The sequence below is a fragment of the Ursus arctos genome, unplaced genomic scaffold, assembly GCF_023065955.2.
Source record: "Ursus arctos isolate Adak ecotype North America unplaced genomic scaffold, UrsArc2.0 scaffold_23, whole genome shotgun sequence".
Lineage (NCBI taxonomy): Eukaryota > Metazoa > Chordata > Mammalia > Carnivora > Ursidae > Ursus > Ursus arctos.
In genome coordinates, this window is record NW_026622908.1 from 41,688,055 (window position 1) to 41,708,098 (window position 20,044).

The window sequence follows — 20,044 nt, forward strand, 5'->3', positions numbered from 1 at the left end:
CCTACCGGCCCACAGATCCACGACGAGGAGGTCCTGCGGCTGCTCTATGAGGAGGCCAAAGGCAACGTGCTGGCCGCACGGTACCCGTGCGACGTGGAGGACTGTGAGGCCCTGGGCGCCCTGGTGTGCCGTGTGCAGCTCGGGCCCTACCAGGCAGGCCAGCCCACTGCCTGCGCCCTGAGGTGAGGGCCAGTGTGCCCCAAGGCAGGGGCATGGGGTAGGGAGGGTTGCCCTGGAATCCTACGATCCGGAGTCAGGAGACCTAGGCTCTAGGGCTGGTCCTGACACTGTGTGACCTTGGGCAAGTCACCCCACCTCTCTGAGCCTCCCTTCCTCATCTGCACTGGCCTGAGGGGCCTGAGAAGTGGGAGATTTGGATGAAGTGGCATCCGTGAGAGGAGCCCCAGGTGTGCGTGAGGGTGGGGCCCAGCCTCCGTCTGAGGTCAGGAGGGGGTTGAGCTTGTCCTTCTGGGGTTGCAGCCCAGGACTGACCTCCATCACCAGTGACAGTCCAGCTCCGTCCCACACTCCAGGGACGAGGCCCCATTCCTCAGATACTCCAGCACGCTAGCTTTGCACTTCCCGTCCCCTCTCAAGAGGCTGCGCTCGTCACTGTGTGAATTGAATCTGTCCTGGAAGCAGACCAGGCCGTTCTCAGACCTCTGTGACCGCTGAACCTGTCCCTAGACAGCGAACAGTGAACGGCCTGCTCCTAGGCCCCGCCCCGCCCTAGCACTGCAGGGGACAGGGCCCCGTGCTGGGTGACAGGTGACTAACAGCCGGGCTCCCGCATGGACCGGGTCACTCGGTTGAGCCTGAGGGCTCCCCGCTGAGCTGGCTGGGGCTGGTGGCCATGGGAACCCCGGCCCTGGGCCCTGTCTGCTCCTGTCGCAGCTGACAGCATATGTTTATACTCGAGGGACTTTGTCAGCCCGAGTAACAGGTCCAGAGGTGGCCGAGGTGTAGGGGTTCCGTTCAGATCCCCAGACGCCTGCCCTCATTCTCCTGGCGCAGCCCCGTGTCCTCTGGGCCGGCTCGGGCTCAGGCAGGCCAAGTAGCCACAGAAGTTGTGTGTTGCCAGGGAGACGCCTCTCCCCTGCCACACCAGAGTCCTCAGACCCACTCTGACGTCCCCTTCGCCTGGCCGAGCCTCACGTCCACCCAAAGGGGACACTGTGGCCAGGGTGCTGAGGGGCTGGCCCTGAGCTTGCCCAGACCCTGTGGATGGGAGTGGGGAAGACTGGATTTCCAGATGACAATCGACAGTTGTTCCTGGAAGAAGGGCTGTGGGGGCATAAGCAGTGAAAGCGTCCACAGCATCCCCGAGAAGGGTGGCAGCCCCCTAGACACCCCTCCTCACACGGCCCCGTGGTCGGGCCTCGGGCCAGCACGGGTTCCATCCTCGCCTCAGCCCTCCCGCCGGCCGGGCCGCCTTTGCCAGTGGCCAGGGGCGTTTGGTCCTGCAGAAGGCCCAGCAGAGCCGCCTCCCCTCTGAGGTGAGAATGGCATCCTCAGTGACAGTGGGTGCCGGGCCCGTGCCGGCGCCCTTCCGAGCACATAGCGGTTTGTGTCCCTGTTTTATTGGTGGAGAACCGGGGCCTCTGAGAAGGTCCGGCTGCGGCTGGCCGAGCAGCCAGTGCCCAGCCCGCGCCACCGGAGCGCTGCCTGGTGCCAGGAGCAGCTTACTTTACCGACTTTATGTTTGTATGTTACTGGAAATCTTTCCTTCTCGAACCTGTGCTGATGGATTGTAGGTTGGTGGATTTTTTTGTTTTTTGGTTTTTTTTAAATATATCCTTTTCTGGCAGAAAATACGTGGAGAGCTATAGGTCACTTGCCGCACCGTTTGTCATTGTCATTGTCAGAGTTCCACTGGCTCAGATATGCAAGCCCTCCTGACTCTGACACAGGCGCTGTGCCGCGGCCCTCCAGCACGGGCCGGCTGGGAGGCGGGCCTGGCTGCAGCTCCCCTGTCGTTCCCCCATCCTGCCCTTTAGGCCTCTCACCCACCAGGCATGCTGCTGGGCCCACGGCACTGGGATCTCTGGACATCCTGGTCCGGGGCCTCGCCTGCCCTTGCCCGGGAGCCTGCCACACCCTGAGGACCTCGGCCCCTCCTCATGCCGGGCACCCTTCTTCCTTCCTCCGCAGGGAGAAGCTGGACTCCTTCCTCCCCGCCCACCTCTGCAAGCGGGGCCACGGGCTCTTTGCTGCCTTCCGGGGCCGGGGGTCCAAGGCGGCGACAGGCGAGCAGGGCCTGCTGAACGCCTACTGCCGAGTGAAGGAGGCGGTCGGCACCGACGGCGAGCGCGGGGCCTCCCTGAGCCCCCACTACCGCGCCTACCTCCTCAAGAGCCACGAATTGCCCTTTTACGGGTGAGCGACTCCCTGGCTGTCGTCATCACAGGCAGCCACAGCCCTGGGGGCTCCACTGTCCCCGTCCCCAGACAGCCCAGCAGTCTGTCTTGGCCTTTGCCGGCACAGCCTGCCGGATGCCCGTCTCTGCCAGCCAAGCTCTGTCCTCACGTGAGGTGTGTCTTCCTGCCAGCACCTCGGGCCCACGGGTACCGAGCAGGACGCCTGTCCTTCTCTCACTCCCGTCACAGGCCGGGCCACCAGACGGGTCCTCTGCTTCTACCTGCCGGTCACTGGGTCGGTGGACCTGCTGACCTCCCGTGGAGCTGGTTCTCTCACACTGTCCACATCGGCCCAGTGGCTCTTGTATTTCTAGCACACGCCAGCACTCTGGGCGCTGCCGGTACCCCGGTAGCAGAGAGACCCGGCCCATGCCTGGTGAGGCTGACGTTCTGCTGGGAAGGGAGCAGCAGCAGAGGTAGGGGACAGACTGCAGGCAGGGGCGGCAGCCGGGCGACCAGCGAGGACAGCGTGACACTACTCCGAAGGGGAGATATGGCTCAGGCCAGGCGGTGAGAACGCCGGAGATGAGATGCGGTCAGGTGCTGGAGATGTTGAGGGTGGAGTCCACAGAATTTGCTAGACCCATGTGCAGTGGAACGGATGAAGGAGAGGAGACGGGACTCCGGGGTCTGGTCCAAGCAACTGGAGGGTGGCGTTGTCATCAGCTGAGACGGGCCCGGGCCACGGAGCGCGGTAGGGACGGTGGAGACGGTGGGCGTTTGGTTTTCGGATGTGTTGATCTTGAGATGCTCGCTAGATACCCAGGCGGCGATTCCGAGTGGACATTGAGATATCTGAGTCTAGAGTCAGGTCATAATTGGTGGGCATCCGCATTTGGGTGGTTTGAAACCTGGAGCCCCAAGACGTGGCCAAGGAGGTGAGTGTGGACCAGGCATGAGGAGGACCCGGGCCAGCGAGGCGGGCAGGCAAAGGGAAGGAGCGAGTGACCAAACATCCCATGCTGCTGCTTCCAGGTCAAGTTCAACATCTCCTCTGCGGCCGATAGTTGACCTTGGCTCCAGCATCAGGGGGTGGCAGTGGGTGGAGGAGAGTGAGAAAAGACCAGAGACAGCGCGTGTGACCAGCTCCTTCCGGGGTCAGTGCCGTGAAATGGAGTCAAGAGATGGAGCATTTGTGGCTGGGGTGGGGGCAGAAGGTCTTTAGTTCTTACGATGGCCGAGATGCGTGTGTACAGACGGGACGGTCGGAGAGCCAGTAGGGTAGACGAGGGCAGGCAAGTGGTGCTCCGGGCGCTTCAGGGACTCCGTGAAGTAGGAGTCCCAGCCCTTCGCTGACCCCGTAGAGGTCTTGCAGGAGCAGGGACAGGAGTGAGGCAGATTGTGGGAATGGGAGGGAGCTCTTCCTCCTCTCCAGGCCCGTCCCGGTACAGGCGGTGACAGGGCAGGATTCGGCAAGGGCTCTGGCTGAGCCTGGCGCAAGGGCACCAGGCCAGGAGCCATAGGAGGGGGACGGACATGACGGGGTGGGGGAGAGGGTGGCAGCTCAGTGAGATGGCGTGTCAGGGCCACTACACCCTGTCCCCTTCCTGGTGTTGTACCCTGAAGCCTCCCGAGGTGGCCCCTGCCCTCTCATGGGCCCCCCCACAGGTGCAGCTGGACCCCACCGCTGCTGACAGACCGTGGGCTGTGGTGCTGTCCCCACCCTGACATGGCCTGGCTGCCTCCAGCAGCCTCAGCTGCAGCCCCTACAGCCCGAGTCCTTGGGCTCCCGGCGGCTCCTTGAGCATAACTTGCTGTCCCACACCCAGGTTCATGCTCTTCCCTCCATCTGCGGTGCCCACCCTTCTCTAGCCCCTCAGTTCCTCCCCCTGCCTGTTCAGACCTTCCTGTCCCGCGTGACCAGCGCAGATGCCTCCACCTCCAGGAAGCCTTCCCCCCACTCCCCTCTGTTTTCATTGAAACTTCAGTCACCAAAACAGCCTAAACTTCTCATGTGCCCGGGACAGGGCCTGGCCAGAGTCTTGTGGTGGCAGAGCCCAGACCCTGCACCATCTGTTCTTGGTGCCCGAGGTGACAGGCTAACGGCAGTTCTCCTCCCCAGGTGTGCCTTCTTCCACGGTGAGGTTGACAAGCCGGCCCAGGGCTTTTTGCACCGGGGTGGGCGGAAGCCAGTGGCTGTGGCCATCAGTCTGGAGGGCGTGCACGTCATTGACAGCAGGGAGAAGGTACCTACGGCTCCTCCAGGGTGGGACTGGGTTGGGGGCAGGGGGCCTCACTGGAGAGGGTGTAGGGCCCTTATCCAGGCCTTCCTGGTTCTCCTGGGCCAGTGGTTGGCCTGGAAGCAGACTGGATGGCTTGTCTGGCCTCCCTCCCTCGATGTCCCTGGGGCTTCCAGTGTCATTCCAGAAGCTTCCTTGTGGTCTGCTCTAGATCCGCTGTCTGTCTGCGGGCTAGGCTAGAGGGTGCCTGGGGCAGGGGGAGGCTGCAGCTGGGATGAATCCTCTGAGTGGAGGGAATCTGGCACAGCCCGGCCTCTCTGTTGGACCCATGGCTGGAGACTAGCTGTTGGTTTTCCAGAAGAGCCTCACGACTAGAAGCCCTCCTTGGTTGCCTGAGTCCTCCCCCCGTGTTTGGCGCAGGCCGTCTCTTGGTTCCTTATGTAGAAGGTCATGTCAGCATCGCGCCCTGTGGGGCGATTTCTCTGCATTTGGCGGGCGTCTCTCCTAAGCCAGCAGGAAAGTGTTGGGTGACTGCTGCTTGTCCCCAGAGTGGGTCCCCGGCACCGCCTGGGTACCCGTGCTCAAACATGCTGGGCCCAGAGCCCAGCTCGGCCTCCTACTGAGATGCTACCCAGCTGATCTCCCCTCCCACCCGCTCTTCCCCCGCGTGACCGCCCCAGCTGTCGGGCTTGGCCCGCCGGTGGGAAGTGCCGTGGGGTAGGAGTTGTCCGCCTCCCCAGAGCACAGCCCCTGTGAGGGTCTGATGAAATCAGGGACGCCTCAGAGAAACTCATACGGGAATTTAGACTCCGCCTTGGAGGTAAATAGCCTGGCCAGGTGTCCCCTCCTGGTGGCACCTGAGCAGGCTGGGGAGAGGAGTGGACTCTGCTCCGCCCAATCCAAGCTCCGTGTCTCCCTCTGGCCAGCACGTCCTGCTGGGCCTGCGCTTCCAGGAGCTGTCGTGGGACCACACCTCCCCCGAGGAGGAGGAGTCTGTCCTGTGGCTGGAGTTCGATGGGGACAACGAGGGCACACCGGTCAACAAGCTCCTCAAGATCTATTCCAAGCAGGTAGTGGGCGTCGCCTGTGGCGGGGCTGGGGGTGCGGTGGGGTAGCCCGGGCTCAGGGCGCCCCAGACTATTTGGAGGCTCCAGACTGGCTGACAAGGAGGTGAGAGGGCTGCTGAGGGCCTGGGGACCCGGGGAGCTGCCATCAGCTGACCTGGAGCCACGCTTGTGAGTCAGAGGCCTGGGGGGATGCCACCCCGGGCTTCCCTGTGCTGTGTGACCAGCCCGCACGGCTCCCCGTCCTCCAGGCCTCCTGGGAGTTGGGTGCTCTCGGAGGGGGAGCAGGCATGGCAGGGCGAAGGTCCCCACAGTGCCTTTGTTTCACTCTGTTCTCCCAGCCCCCACCCCTGCCCCCCTGCTCCTGGCCTGGTCACGGCACAGGCCTCCCTCCACACCTCGGCCTTCCCTCTCACTCAGCACAGACACTGGTCGGGACTCCTGTCCCTGAAAGTACATCTCCACCCCGGCCGCCATCTGGGGTCTCTGGACCCTCCATAGACGCTCTTCTCACTCTGGCCTCCCCTCCCCCTCGGCGCCTCCACCCCTGCACCTCCCTGCCATACGCCCAGAGGCCCCTGCTTTGCCACCGAGCGCAGACGTCTGTCCTCCGTCCCTGCTCAGCCTGACCGTGAGCTCCCGGACACTCCCGTCCCCTGCCGTAGCTCCTCTGACCCCCTGCCGTAGCGTCCAAGAGCTCTTCCCTCTCACAGCTTGGATGCTCGGCCGGCCCCACCTTTCTGCTGATGACTCCGTAATTGTCACATCACTAAGCTAGACCCCTTTTTAAAGTAAATGCTGTAGTGAATTACACATAGAGACAAGCGCCCAAATGCTAAGCATATAGCTCAACAGATGTTCCCAAAATAAACCCATGTCAGCTTTCAGGTTGCGAAATAGAACCAGGACCCCAGGAGATCCCTCAAGCCCCCTCCCAGGCGTTTCCCCCCCCACCTGGGGACCCCCTTCCTGGCTTGTTTCACCTTTGAGTCGTTCAGCCTGGTCTTGAACCTTCTAGCACCAGTGTATTCTCTTCTGTCTGGTGTGTTCCGCTCCATCCTCGCTGCGGGTAGTAGTGGCTCGATCTTTCGAGACGCGCTCTGGTGTTCCAGCATCCAAATTCACCAGTGTTGACTTTCGCATGCCATCACTGAGGGACACTTGGGTTTCCGGTTTGGGACTGTTGCCAGCAACGCTGCCACGATCACGGTCACGCGTGTCCTTTGTGTGCATGCGTGGGTGGACACCCGGGAGCGGAACGGCCGGGCCAGCAGGTCGGCACGTGCCATCCCCAACAGCTGTCCCCAGCAGTCATGCCAGTGCTTCCTGCTCCACATCCGCTCCCCAGCCTGGCCCGTTCTAGCCGCTCTGGAGGGAGAGTTGTGCCATCTCCTTACGGTTATTTTCCTTTGTTTTTCAGTCCATTGTGTTAAGGTATAATTTACAGCCAGCCTCCGTTTTAAATCTTTTTTTTTTTTTTAAGATTTTTTATTTATTTATTTATTCGACATAGAGACAGCCAGCGAGAGAGGGAACACAAGCAGGGGGAGTGGGAGAGGAAGAAGCAGGCTCCTAGCGGAGGAGCCTGATGTGGGGCTCGATCCCATCACGCCGGGATCACGCCCTGAGCCGAAGGCAGACGCTTAACCGCTGTGCCACCCAGGCGCCCCCAGCCTCCGTTTTAAGAGTAAGTCCTGATGCATTCACGTGCCTGTGTAACCACAGCAGTCAGGCAGTGGAGCAGCTCTTATACTCACAGACGTGTCTGTTCACACCTTTCATCCATTTTTTATTGGAGTTACTTGCACCGCCCCCCACATCTCCGCATGGCTTTTGTTGGCATCCCCCCCGCCGCCACCTGACGAGGTTGAGCAGCTTTTCTGTATTTACTTGCCATCTGGATGTCCTGCCTGCTGAAGTCTTTGCCAGCTTTTCTTTGGGGTTGTCTTTTTTTTTTTTTTTTTTTATTCATCGTTTTGTACATTTCTTGTCTGCTTTCGGAGTCATGCCCCACCTGCTACTTGGTGCCTCCCTTCGCTCTCCCTAGTGTTTCGCTTTTTCCAGAGCCTTCTATAAATACACTCAGCTACATACGTACACGCACAGGACTCCCACGTACTTACACAAGCAAAATGAAGAGCACGTCTACACGAAGACTTGTGCTCAGGTGTTAGGGCAGCTCCGTGTATAATAACCGAAGCGTCAGAAACAGCACAAACGTCCATCAACAGGTGCCTAGGAACACCACTGGTGGTACACACGGTGTCCATAACATGGGCCGCCTTTGACACTGGCTTCTCTCCCTGACCTTCGTGTTTCGAGATCCATCCATTATCGCAGGGCATGTCAGTTGGTCCCTTTACGTCATCGCATCGTATTCCACAGCGTGCATGAACCTCAGGTCAGCTCTTCACCCACTGAAGAAAGATGTTGGGGCTGTTTCCAGTTTGGGGCTTTTGTGAGTAAAGATGCTCTAAACATTTGTGTGGGCAGATGGCTTCATTTCTCTTGTCTGAGTAGCTAGGGGTGGGATTGCCGGGTTCTGTGATAAACCTCACATCGCCTCTGTTAGAAACCACCAAACTGGGGCGCCTGGGTGGCTCCGATGGTTGAGCATCTGCCTTCGGCTCGGGTCATGATCCCAGGGTCCTGGGGTCCAGTCCTGCATCGGGCTCCTTGCTTAGCGGGGAGTCTGACTCTCCCTCTGCCCCTGCCCCTCCCCCCTGCTTATGCTCTCTCTCTCTCTCTTTCTCTCTCTCTGTCAAATAAATAAATAAAGTCTTAAAAAAAAAAAGATTTGGGGCGCCTGGGTGGCTCAGTTGGTTGTCTGCCTTCCGCTCAGGTCATGATCCTGGGGTCCTGGGATTGAGCCCCATGTCAGGCTTCCTGCTCAACAGGGAATCTGCTTCCCCCTCTCCCCTTCCCCCTGCTGGTGCTCTCTTGTGCACTAGCTCTCGCTGTCTCAAATAAATAAATAATCTTTAAAAAATAAAATAAAAATATTTTAGTTATTTAATTTGAAAGAGGGAGGGAGAGCGTAAGTGGTGGGGAGGGGCAGAAGGAGGGAGAAAGAGAGAGAAAAGCAAACTCCCTGCTGAGCAGGAAGGTGGACGTGGGGCTGGATCCCAGGAGCTGGAGATCATGACTTTGAGCTGAAGGCAGACGCTTCACTGACTGAGCCACCCAGGCACCCCTATAATTCTTACTAAAATTCTAGAAACTAGACGTTTTATAATTTTAAGTCTATGATCCACTTCAAGTTGCTTTCCTACGTGAAGTGTGATATATAGATCAAGATTCTTTCTCTTCTCTTTTTTCCTTTTTCCAGTGTTATTTATTGAAAAGACTGCCCTTTCTTCATTGAATTGCCCTTGTGTCTCTGTTGCAATTCAATTGGCCAAGTGTGTGTGGGTCTATTTCTGGATTATCTGTTCTGTGCCCCTGGTCTGTGTGTTTGTTTTTCACTAGTACTAGTATATTGACTACTGAAACTTTATAGTAAGTCTTGAATTCGGGTAGTATGATTTCCAGAACTTTGTTCTTTTTCAAAATTGTTTTTGACTATTCCGGTTCCTTTGCGTTTCCGTGTTAATTTTAGGATAAGCTTGTTGATTTCTATCCTTCCTTCCCCCAAAAAAGCCTTCTGGGATTTAGACTAAGATTGCATCGAATCTGTAGGTTAATTTGGAGAGAACTGACATCCTAAGTCTTCTAGGCCATTTATTTGTTTTTTATTTTTTTCACTAATATTTTATAGTTGTCAGCAGACAGATATGTACATCTTCTATCATATTTATCCCTAAGTATTTCTTTGCTTTGCTTTGCTTTCTTTCTCCCCCTGGTGCTACCGTAGATGGTACTTTTTAATTTATTTATTTTTATTTGTGTTTTAGTGACACAAAAGTGTATTTCTCTCTCACATAACATCACAGGTAGGCAGTCCAGTCAAGACCTGTTACGGTGAACCCAGGGTCCTTTAACCTTGTTGCTCCCCCGTGCATATTCTCTTCCTCTTACATTCACTCATGGTCCAGGATAGCTGCTTCAACTCCAGCCATCACATCCACACGCTAGACAACAGGAAGAAGAGAAAGGGAGGAACACCATGACTTTTAATTTCAATTTTCGGTTGCTCATTGTGATATGTAGAAATACAGCTGATTTTGTTATCTCCATACTCCTACGTCCTGCCACTTTGTTAAACTCACTCACTGGTTCTAATAGTTTAGCTGCAGATGCTTAAGGGTTTTCTCTGTAGACAGTCGTGTTGTCTGTGATTAAGGATAGTCGTGTCTGTGTTCCTCTGTCTGGCCTGATTGCGCTCTTTCGGACTCCCGGTACAGTGTTGAGTCGGTGTGAGCAGACATCCCAACTTGCTCCTGACCTTGGAGGGAGGTTGGTTCAGTCTTGCTCTAAATAAGTATGGTGTTAGCTGCAACTTCTTCAGAGACACTGTCATTGGGTCGAGGAAGTTCCCTTCTATTCCTCATTTGCCAAGCATTATCTTGAATGGATATTAATTTTGTCAAGCGTAGTGTAGTTTTAATGGCGGGCTCCCTGAACCTCAGGAGCGTTGCGCTGTGATTGAGGCTTTGTTCCAGGGAACTTAGAGGGCTCCCTGTTGTGCTTACAGCCCCGGGCCCTCTGTCCCCACTGGCTGCCCTCCTGTTCTCCAGCCCACTGCCCGCCCTGCTTGTGGAGTCTCTCGGTGAGAAAAGGAGGCAGGTGTGGAGAATGGGTGCTGGCTTTTGCTCCTGGGTCCCCTCCCCAGGATGGGTTGTGTGGCTTCCCGGAGGCCTTGGGCTGCACTGGGTGGGGGCAGGTACCAGGCCACTTCTGTGTCACCGTGGGGCCATCCCCCTGGCCCCTGCCCCTCCTGTGGGGACTCTTCTTGGAAGCACAGGCAGGCGTCGACCTGCCTCGGTCGCTGCCGTATCCCACGGCCCTGTCGCAGCACCTGGCACGGGGTAGGCACTCAGTACCCGAGGGTCGCTGCCCGCTGATGGCTTTCTGTCTGTGGATCCATCTGACCCCTGGTGTCCCCATCATATGGGGGACCATGCTCACTGACGCCCAGTCACTTCCCCTTTTCTGTCAACGTGGGTTACATGTGAAATTTGTTGAGAAGGTAGCGCTCTTGAAGAATGGGCTCAGAGGGAGCCGCCCACCCGCACCCTGTGCAGGACCTTCCTCATAGGCCTGCAGGTTCTTCTCGCAGAAGGTCTCCCCTGTTCCTACACCTGGCTCCTCTTCCTCCCTTCCTCATCCTCCCCTAACAGCTGAGCTCCTTTCCCCCTGTGGCCTGACCGCTGCGGCCCACGGCACTCAGCCTTCCGGGCCTGGGCCTTCTGCCTAGAACACTCTTTCTGAAGCACCCCACCTCCCAGACCTGAGACGGGGACCCCTACTGACCTCCGAGGTCACGCAGATGGATGCCTCCCCTGGTCCCCTCCTTCCTTTCTTGTGTAAATGATGCTCGCTTCGTCATCTGCCTCCCCCAGCCGAAGGCCCTGCCGGTCCATCTGGTCCAGGTCTGTCTCCTCCAGGGTATGGAAGGGCTGGGCCTCACGGCAGCCGCTCTCTCCTCCCCAGGCCGAGCTGATGAGCGGCCTCATTGAGTACTGCATTGAGCTGAACCAGACTTCAGAGCCCGCCGCCCCCCAGGAGAATGTGCCCGCCCCTGCCGCCGGCTCCCCGCCGCCTCCCGCTCAGCGCCCACAGCTGCGGAGACAGGGCAGCGTGGTGTGCAGCCGCCTCCAGCATCTCTCCACCATCGACTACGTGGAGGAAGGTGAGTGAGTGTGCGCACGCACACGTACTCCGCACGCACGCACGTCTGCACGCTACAGGGGGCCCCGGGGACAGGGAGGTGCTGAGCAGTTCCAGAGCTAGCGAAGTAGGGTCCAGCTGGCAGGGACCTAATTGGGGAGAGGGGGCGAAGCCCGGTGAGGGTCGCGTCTTAGGAGCTCTGGGCCTGGGAATGGGGGCCTCTGGGGCCCCGGCGGGAAGGATCCTTTTCTGTCACTGCCGTCGTCCACAGATGTGTTGCCTGTGGCCGTGTCCAGATGGGACAAACCAGAAACTCCCGATGCCTGTTGTTTCAGGTGTGGGTACAAAACAGTGGGGCCCCGTCCGGTGGAATCAGGGCAGCTGGTAAACAGGCAGTGCCCTGAGCGCAGTGTGGTGTCTGGGATAGGGCCCTGGAGCAGACAGACATCTGTGAAAGAACCGCTGAGGTCCGGAAGTCTGTACTTTAGTTAATCACGTGGCACCAATGCTTAGTTTTTAGTTTTGGCAAACAGACGATGGTGACAGAGGATGCCAGCCAGCATCGAGAGAAGCTGGACGAGGGTATATAGGAATTCTTTGTATTATTATCTCTGTGACTTCTCGATAAATCTAGAATTATTCCAAAATAAGAAGTTGTTAAATGCAAGAACTAAGACCTGCATTTAAATAGCAAGATGGAGGGGGGCCTGGCTGACCCAGTTGGTGAAGCATCTGCCTTCGGCTCAGGTCATGATCCCAGAGTCCTGGGATCAAGGTCCGTATCGGGCTCCCTGTTCAGTGGGGAGTCTGCTTCTCCCTCTCTGCTGTTCCCCTTTCTTGTGCTCTCTCCCTTTCTCTCTCTCTCTCTCTCTCTGAAATAAATAAAAATAAAATCTTTAAAAACCTTTAAGAATACATAAATAGCAAGATGTTCACAAAATAAGGCCAAGTAATAAAAATCAGGACAAGCCCCTGCGAGACCGCGTCCATGTGTAGGAAGAAGGAGACGCGCCAGCTGTGGTGGTAGATTGCGGTAGCTTCTACTTTTTCTCTGGGTTTCTTTGTAGTATTTACATTTTTGATGACAATCATGTCATGTTTTTTAAGATTTTATTTATTTGAGAGAGAGACAAGACAGAGCATGAGTGGGGGGAGGGGCAGAGGGAGAAGCCGACTCCCCCGCTGAGCCAGAAGCCTGACGCGGGGCTCGATCCCAGGACCCTGAGTTCACGACCTGAGCCGAAGTCAGATGCTAGATGCAGGCGCTCCAAGCAGGTCATTTTTATAATCGGGCAAAGCAAAACGGTTTTTCTGTAACATAACCATTTGCACCATCGTGGTCTTCCTCGGCGTGGCTAGCAGGCATGGTCGCCCAGCTCCCTGTTTGGGACATGACAGTTCCGGTTGTCAGCCACTGCAGACAACATAGCTGTAGCTAAGTCCTCACTTGGAATCTGAACCTCTTCCTCGGGATAAGTTCTAGAAATGGGGTTGCGGCGTCAGACGGTGCGCGCGCCAGCCTTCCACCCCCTCCAGCACGCCGCGAGAACTTGTTCGGGTCGGTGTCCAGGTATCAGTGAGGTTGGACTGATCCTATGTGCTTGGTCCTTTCCGTTTTCTTTCTGGATTATTGTTCATTTATTTGCGTTGCCAAGTTTTCTTTTGTTGCTTGATTTTTTTTTAATTAACATCTTCCATTAATATTTGGTATATTTGTTACAATTAACAAGCAAATATGGGTACAGTATTGTTAACTGAAGTCCTCCGCTTGGGGCACATGTCCTTCCCAGTGGCCGGCTCCATGCAGGTCACCACACCACATTTAGTTGTCCGTTCTCTGTAGGCACCGCTGGGCTGCGTACGTTTCTCGGATTTCCCTGGCTTTCGATGACTTTGACGGTTTGGAGGAGGACTGCTGGGGGATGTTGTAGGATGCCGCGTCACTGCGATTTGCCTGACGCTTCCCTCGTGCTCAGGCAGGGGTTGTGGGCTGGGGAGGAAGGTCCCAGAGGTAAAGTACCATTTTTATCACATCATATCAAAGGTGTGTGATCAACATGACTTAGGACAGTTGGTGTTGACCTTGTCACCTGGCTTGAAATTCTAACTCGTAAGATTCTTTTTGTCTTACCGAGGCTTACCTTCAGCAAGCCGTCCGTGTTGCAGGTGTTGTATTTCTGTGGTCTGTTCTTGAACTGGTTTGAGCAGAAGCCCCAGGGACAGCAGAGCTGGCCCGGCATCACATGCAAACGCGGATTTGCCTGGTTCAGGAGGCTGGCCACGTGGCCCGCCCTTGCCACCGCTGGTGGGAGAGCTTCCGTGCGGAGCTGAGGCTCAGACAGTTCCTGGCTGCGACGAGTGGGGACTCTGTCCGACAGGCTCTGGAAGGAGCCAGCCCCTGGTGCCCCCGGGGGCCTGGACCATCTCACCTCCGGAAGCCCTCCCTCAGCGAGTCCCTCTTCTCCCTCGCTAGGTCAGCAGATCAAGCGGGTGAAGCCGAAACGCACCACGTCCTTCTTCAGCCGGCAGCTCTCCACAGGCCAGGGGAGCTACACCGTGGTGCAGCCCACCGACGGCCTGGAGCAGGGCTGAGGGCAGCGGTGCCGGGCAGGGGGAGGCTCCCCCTGGACCTGGCCCCGCATTCTTCTCCCCGAAGGGCAGGACCAGGCTGCGGCCCTGGTGTTGGGCAGGAGGGCTGCCTCGAGAGGCTAGAAGTGGCTTCTGGGCCTGTGATGGCACACGGGCCGCGCAGGGCTGGCAGGGTCCTTCTTGCAGCCTGCCTGCCCTTCCCCTGGACTCAGCCCCACGGCTGTCTCAGGACCATCTGAGGAGGCTCTGGCCACCTCCTCCCAGCCAGGGACTTGCCCTTGTGCCCCTCTCAAGATGGACAGCGTCCCCTGCTCTGACGTCCTCGGTGGCAGCACTGACGGCAGGGGGCCGATGAATAGGGTTTGGGACCTGTAGGTCCAGTGTGTGTCTTTGGTCTTTTCCCCGGACTTTGGTGACCACATCCCCGCGTTCCTTCTGCCGCATTTCACGCACGCTGCCAGTCTGGGCAATGGCCCTGTGGGGCGGGAAGGAGGCCTCCCTGGATTGACCCACTGCAGGCACAGAGAGGGTGAAGCCCCTCGCTCATCCCCTCTCTGGCTGGCTGGAACTGGGGGAGCCAGGCAGGGCCTGGCTCGGGGAGCACTCTGCTCCCCTCCCTCCGGCCTTGTGGGCAGGACACATTCTGACTGGAAGGAAAGTGCCTTTTTGCCAGCCTTTGGGGACAACACTGTGCCGGGAGGTGGCTGTCCTGTCCTGTGGACCAACACACCTACCAGACCCACACTCCACACTCGGAGAGGCTCCCAAACCAGCCTGGGCTTCAGGTTTTCGTTTTGCTCTTTTTTCATCTGCTTCGGTTCCACGAAGCCTGGGAACTCTGGGGTAACTTGAGGACGATGCCCCCACCCGCCTCAGGGCTGCCGGCTCTCCCTCAAGATGGCACTGTGGTGTCCGTCCACCCGACCCCGGCGTGTTCCCTGCGAGCTGGTCTCTCCTTCCAGGGACATTGTAGGGAGGCCGGACCTGGTGCTGGCCGTGGTTTTTCCCCTGCTTCACCCTCCTGGCTTCTCCCCGAGGAGCCAGCCTGCAGGAGGGCCTTCCCAGCCCCGCTTCCTCCAAGGTGGGTCCGTGGCCCTCACTCGCTTCCGGAGACCTTGCGCAGGGCACCGGGCGCTGCCTTGTGCCCCTTCCCCTGGAGAGCCTTGGCAGAGGAAGTGCAGACTGGCCCCCAGGGTCAGAGCCTGCTCCCTCCCCTTCCTTTTGGTGACTTTTGAGCCCTCCCGATGTTCTGAGGTGGGCTTGCCTCCGGCAGTAGGGACTCTGTTGTTTGTTATCATAAATAGTGTCCCCAGCCTTTTGGAATGCCCCCCCCAGGCCATCTTGTCTCCCCTCCTGGAGTCACTGGACTGGACCGGCCACCCAGCCCGCCTGGCACCCAGCCCCCGGGTTCTCTCCTCCCACTCGCTGTTTTGACCCAGGTGAATGTTTATCTGCTGGGCTGAAGGGCTGGGGGAGCGGGCGTGGTCGCACGTTACTTGTTTTTACTCTTCAGTCTCTCTGCTGTTCTCTGAGCTTCCCTTGTGTGCCTTGACCTTTTCTGCCTGCCCTTTGGGACAAAGCAGTATTCTACCAAGTGCCCTTTGAATATTCTCATTCTTTTGTATCACATGACTTCTTAATAATAAAATAAATTTCCAGCAAACTTTGGGTGGTTTACGTGATGAAATAGCAAGAGTGTGTTAATTACACCCCGGGAGTCGATTACAGGCTGCTTGTTGGCTTTGTATTAAATACTCATCAAGGTCTGCGGCTCTCTGGGCTGCCGAGCTGAATTTGATGGAGAGCCCAGAGTGACGTTTTCCAACCTCAGTGGCTGGTCAGAGACTCCCAGGGTAAGAAGGTCCAGGAGGGGTTTGGGGGTTCATGGTGGGAACCAAGGTGGGGAGGTCTGCAGGGAGGCAGGGGAACAAGAAGCCGACAGTGGGCAGACGGGAGCCTTTGTCCCTGTCCCATGAGCCTAAGCCATGCCACCATGGCCTCTTAGACCCCCTGCTTCCCCGCTTCTCCTCACCCCTAGGGGTGTGGGCCCCGGGCACAGTCCGGACCGCAGCACCTCAGCCGAGAGGCCAGAGAAGCCTCTTGCCCACGCTGAGGGCTCCTCCTGCCCCAGGCCTGGCCAGGAGGCAGTTTGCCACAGATCCTGTTGTGCGTAGCTGCGGCCTTTGGCCCTGTAGGGTAAGCACACCATTTGGGGTTTGGAGTTCACACTGAAGGATTTGGGAGCTAGAAGGAGCAAGCCACGGGTCTGTGTGGCAGTGAGGTCCTGGGACTAGGGCCTCTCCCCTCGTGCCTGCTGTGGGGTCCTCCGTCTGGCAAGGACAGCATGACGCCACGACTGTGGGCACTTATGTGAGTCTCCACTTCCGGACCTTTAAGAGGGGACTGGTAATAGTACCCGTCTCAGAGGGTTGTTGGGGTGCTTGAGGCTCTGACGAGGCACTTCACCTAAAAGTCCTGTGTCTGGAAGCTGGCAGGGATGACAGGACCCCGTGAGAGGCCAGGGCCTTCCGATGGCACGGACATTCCCACTCCAGTGGGTGAGGGAGTAGCAACAGCCCGGAGCCTGGCCGACCTGGAGCCCCTTCCTCTTACCCAGGCCCCGTCAGCCCTCGCCGCCTGTGGCTATCCTAAAAGATGGGCACAGCCTGAATGGCTTCAAGCCACACACCTTCGTTGCCTCACCGTTCTGTAGCTCAGAAGTCGGAAACGAGTCCATCTCACTGCGCGAAGGTCAAGGTGTTGGCAGGGCCTCATTCCTTCTGGAGGCTCCAGGGGAGAGTCCATTTCCTTTCCCTCTGCAGCTTCTAGAAGCCCCCGCACTGCCTGGCTGGTGGCCATTCCTCCATCTTCTTCAACCAGTGAAGGCGAGTGATGTCCTCACATCTCTCTCTTTTCTGCTCTCCTCTTCCAGGTTAGAGGCCCTTGTGGTTACCTTGAGCCAGTGTGGATAATCGGGGACCATCTCCCTGTTAAAGCCGGCTGACTGGCACCTTCCATTCCTCTTTGCCACATAACCTAACATTCACAGGCGCTGGGGATCAGGACGCAGTCGTCTCGGAGGGACGTCCTTCTGTCTGCCACGCTGCCCCTCCCGCCACAGCCCTGCTCTGCTTTGTGTTCCAGGTCGGCCCCTTTGCCTCCTCTGTCGCTCTGACCGGGCCTCGTCCCACTCCCTGCCCTGGAGGCCCGGGAGCAGGCGCCGCTGCCTGTCTGTGGGCAGGCTCCAGCTGACGGGGACCCCCTCCCAGGACCCCTACCCAGTCTGTACCGCTAGTTCTCTGGGTGGTTCGTGGGCCTAAGTGCAGAATGTGTCCCCCCAGCCACACATAAACAGCGTTTTGGTCATCAACGGGCTGTCCCTCACAGAAGGGCCTTTGTGTGCTCTTCGTGGCCACCCAGCATGGCAGACGGCGAGGTCACTGCCCCCACCCTTCACTGGGTGTCCTCCTCCACCCCCCACATGGGCTGACCCTGACAAACCACCCCTTGTGATCTGCACAGGGACCCGGCAGATGGAGGGGTAGACCTGGGGGCTGGGGGAGGTCTCTGTGATCCCAACCCCAGGCACCCTTGAGATGACCAAAGAGGGGTCAGGGGAAGGAACCCAACTGAGACCCAGATCCCCTCGGGGAGCGTGCCTTTACATGGCAAGATGGCCGCCGGAAGTTCCCCTGGGAGTTGGCTTCCTGGTCTGTGAGGCCCTCTGCCCCCTCTTCTCCATGCAGGGGTGCTGGCCACACTGAGGGGGGTTCCACTGCCTACCCCATGAGCACCCACTCTGGGGTCAGGCCCTGAGGTGGCACCAGTCCAGATCCCTGCTCCGAGTGGGTGGTGAGGACAGCAACTACACTCCAGGCCCTCTGCCCCTCCCCCCCAGCCCCTCCCCCACCAGCTGCGGCCTGCCCAGAGGCTGTCACCCCAGGCCGTCACCCCGACTGCATGGGGGTCAGGCTTCAGGGCCCTCCCCATCGCAAGAGCCCCTCCCCGGGCTCCGGGAGAGCCTATCAGTGTGTTGGGTGGTTTTGTATAATACGCAAAAGGATTTAGACTCTTTTTCTGAAAGAGAGGCCCCCAGAACTATTTCAGCGTCAGTCCACACAGTTCCTAGCTTGGTCTCTGGCCACCAGACATACTGGCTCCCCTTGCTTGTAGAGCATACCCTGCAGTCTCCCTTCCTGGGGGCCTTTGCTCAGCACTCCTTACCCTCCTCCCCACCTTGGCTTCCCAGCACACCCCCAGCCCACATTCCGGTCACCCTGGGTCCTCACACTGGACAGCTATCCTTGTCCTGGAAGGGATCAGAGAAGGCCAAGACCCCATTCGTTGTCTGACTCCTGCTCCCTGCGGTGCAGCCTTAGGCCCATTTTACCACCTTTCTGGGCCTCCGTCGCGTCACCTCTGAAATGGGGCTGGTAGCAACACCTGCTGCCCCGGTCCCTGGCGGAGCCAGGCGGCCTGTGTGATTTCTTCCCGCGCCCAAGGGCGGAGCGGAGTGTTCTGCTCACGTCCGCAAAGGAGCAGCGCGCCCCTGCTCGCAGAGGCAGGAGAGGTCAGCACGGTCAGGATCCCCCACCGTTGTGAGGCCGAAGTCACCTCCGCGAGCCCCAGTTTCTTCGTGTGTGAGCCAAGGCTGATCAGCCCTGCTCTAGGAGGTTGTGGGTGACGCTGGGGAACAGCTGTGGAGCCACCGGCCACCCGTGTGGCTGCATCTTCGTGTGGCGGTGTCGCTCATTCACTCGTCCCTGAAGACCACGTTCCAGAAGGTATTTTCGTGCATTGCCGTTCCACCTGCATGAGGTCCCTGGGGCTGTCATCACCAAGTACCGGGGCGGGGGGCTTAAACGATGGGAAGGTATCGTCTCACAGTCCTGGAGAAGGTGCGGGCCGGCCACGCTCCCGCCACGTTCCCTCTGAAAGCTGCAGAGCAATCCCTCCTTGCCCCGCGTGGCTTCTGGTGCCTTTTTGCAATCGCTCGCGTTCCTTGGCTCGCAGCTGCATACATCCAGTCTCTGCCTTTGTCATCACCTGGCTTCTCCCTGTGTGTGTGTCTGTCCTGTCTGGTCTAAGGACACCAGTCACTGGGGATGAGGGGCCCGCCCTATGTCACTTCGTCTCCACTAATGACATCTGCAGCGACCCTATTTCCAACTAAGGTCACATGCTGAGGTCCCAAGAGTTGGGACTTGAACATCTCTTATTGCAGGGGACACCATTCAACCCCTAATTCCACCCTAATGGTGTACCGTCTTGGTCTTCTTTGGGCTTTTTAGTGCACCAAAGGTCGCTATTCTAGAACCCCAGCTGCCCTTGCTGGCAAGTGGCTTACCTCCACCAGTCTGGCTCCCACAGCCTGGCTCGGCCAGCACCTGGCTCCAGTAGCCCCCAAACCAGAACAGATCCGGGGGGGGGGGGGTCGGTGCAGTGGTCTGGGGTCTTCGGGGCTCCCTGACCCCCTCACGCTTCAGAACTCGAACAGCAGAGGTCGCGGGAACCATCAACACAGGCAGTCCTTTCCGAGGCTGGGGCATTTCTGGGGACATCCTCCACCACTTACAGTTTCGGGGACCTTTCAGCAGACCTCCCCAGTCCCAGCTTCTCGGCCAGTCGGGCACAGGTGGCTCCTGCCACAACCGCAGCCAGGCGGCCGCGCAGATGCAGCCACAGGAGGCAGGACACCCACAGGGAGCCAGAAGCCCCATGGGGTTCAGAATACAGCAGGGCGGCCAGGGCAGCTTCCGTGCTCAGTCCAAGAAGCCAACGGCTCAGGGCACACAGGTGAAGCTGGAAAGGAGAGGCCTGGAGGGACCGTGGCAGCAAGCAGTTCCAGATGCCCCCGCACCAGCAGCTGAGAGAATCAGTGACTGAGCTGTCCAAAGGGTATCAGCTCGAAGTCCAACCGGCTTTGCAGGGGGCACCAGGGTTAGGAAATGACCAGGGACACAAGCCACTTTGGACACACACAGTGTCCCAGACGGATAGGCCGGCCACACCCAAACTCCAGGAG

The 20,044-nt window shown here is 58.3% G+C and overlaps 1 protein-coding gene across 2 annotated transcripts in view; it reads left to right on the forward strand.

Moving 5' to 3' along the window:
- The window catches only part of FRMD8 (FERM domain containing 8), a 27,446-nt gene extending 11,764 nt beyond the window's left edge, over positions 1 to 15,682 (forward strand). For both annotated transcript variants that reach the window (XM_044378398.3, XM_026483236.4), the window contains exons 6-11: positions 16 to 182; positions 2,152 to 2,376; positions 4,480 to 4,603; positions 5,524 to 5,667; positions 11,254 to 11,452; positions 13,904 to 15,682. In XM_044378398.3, the coding sequence (XP_044234333.2) occupies positions 16 to 182; positions 2,152 to 2,376; positions 4,480 to 4,603; positions 5,524 to 5,667; positions 11,254 to 11,452; positions 13,904 to 14,022 (978 nt within the window). In that variant the 3' untranslated portion in view covers positions 14,023 to 15,682. The remainder of the gene's footprint in view (positions 1 to 15; positions 183 to 2,151; positions 2,377 to 4,479; positions 4,604 to 5,523; positions 5,668 to 11,253; positions 11,453 to 13,903) is intronic.
- Positions 15,683 to 20,044: the final 4,362 nt, after the last annotated feature.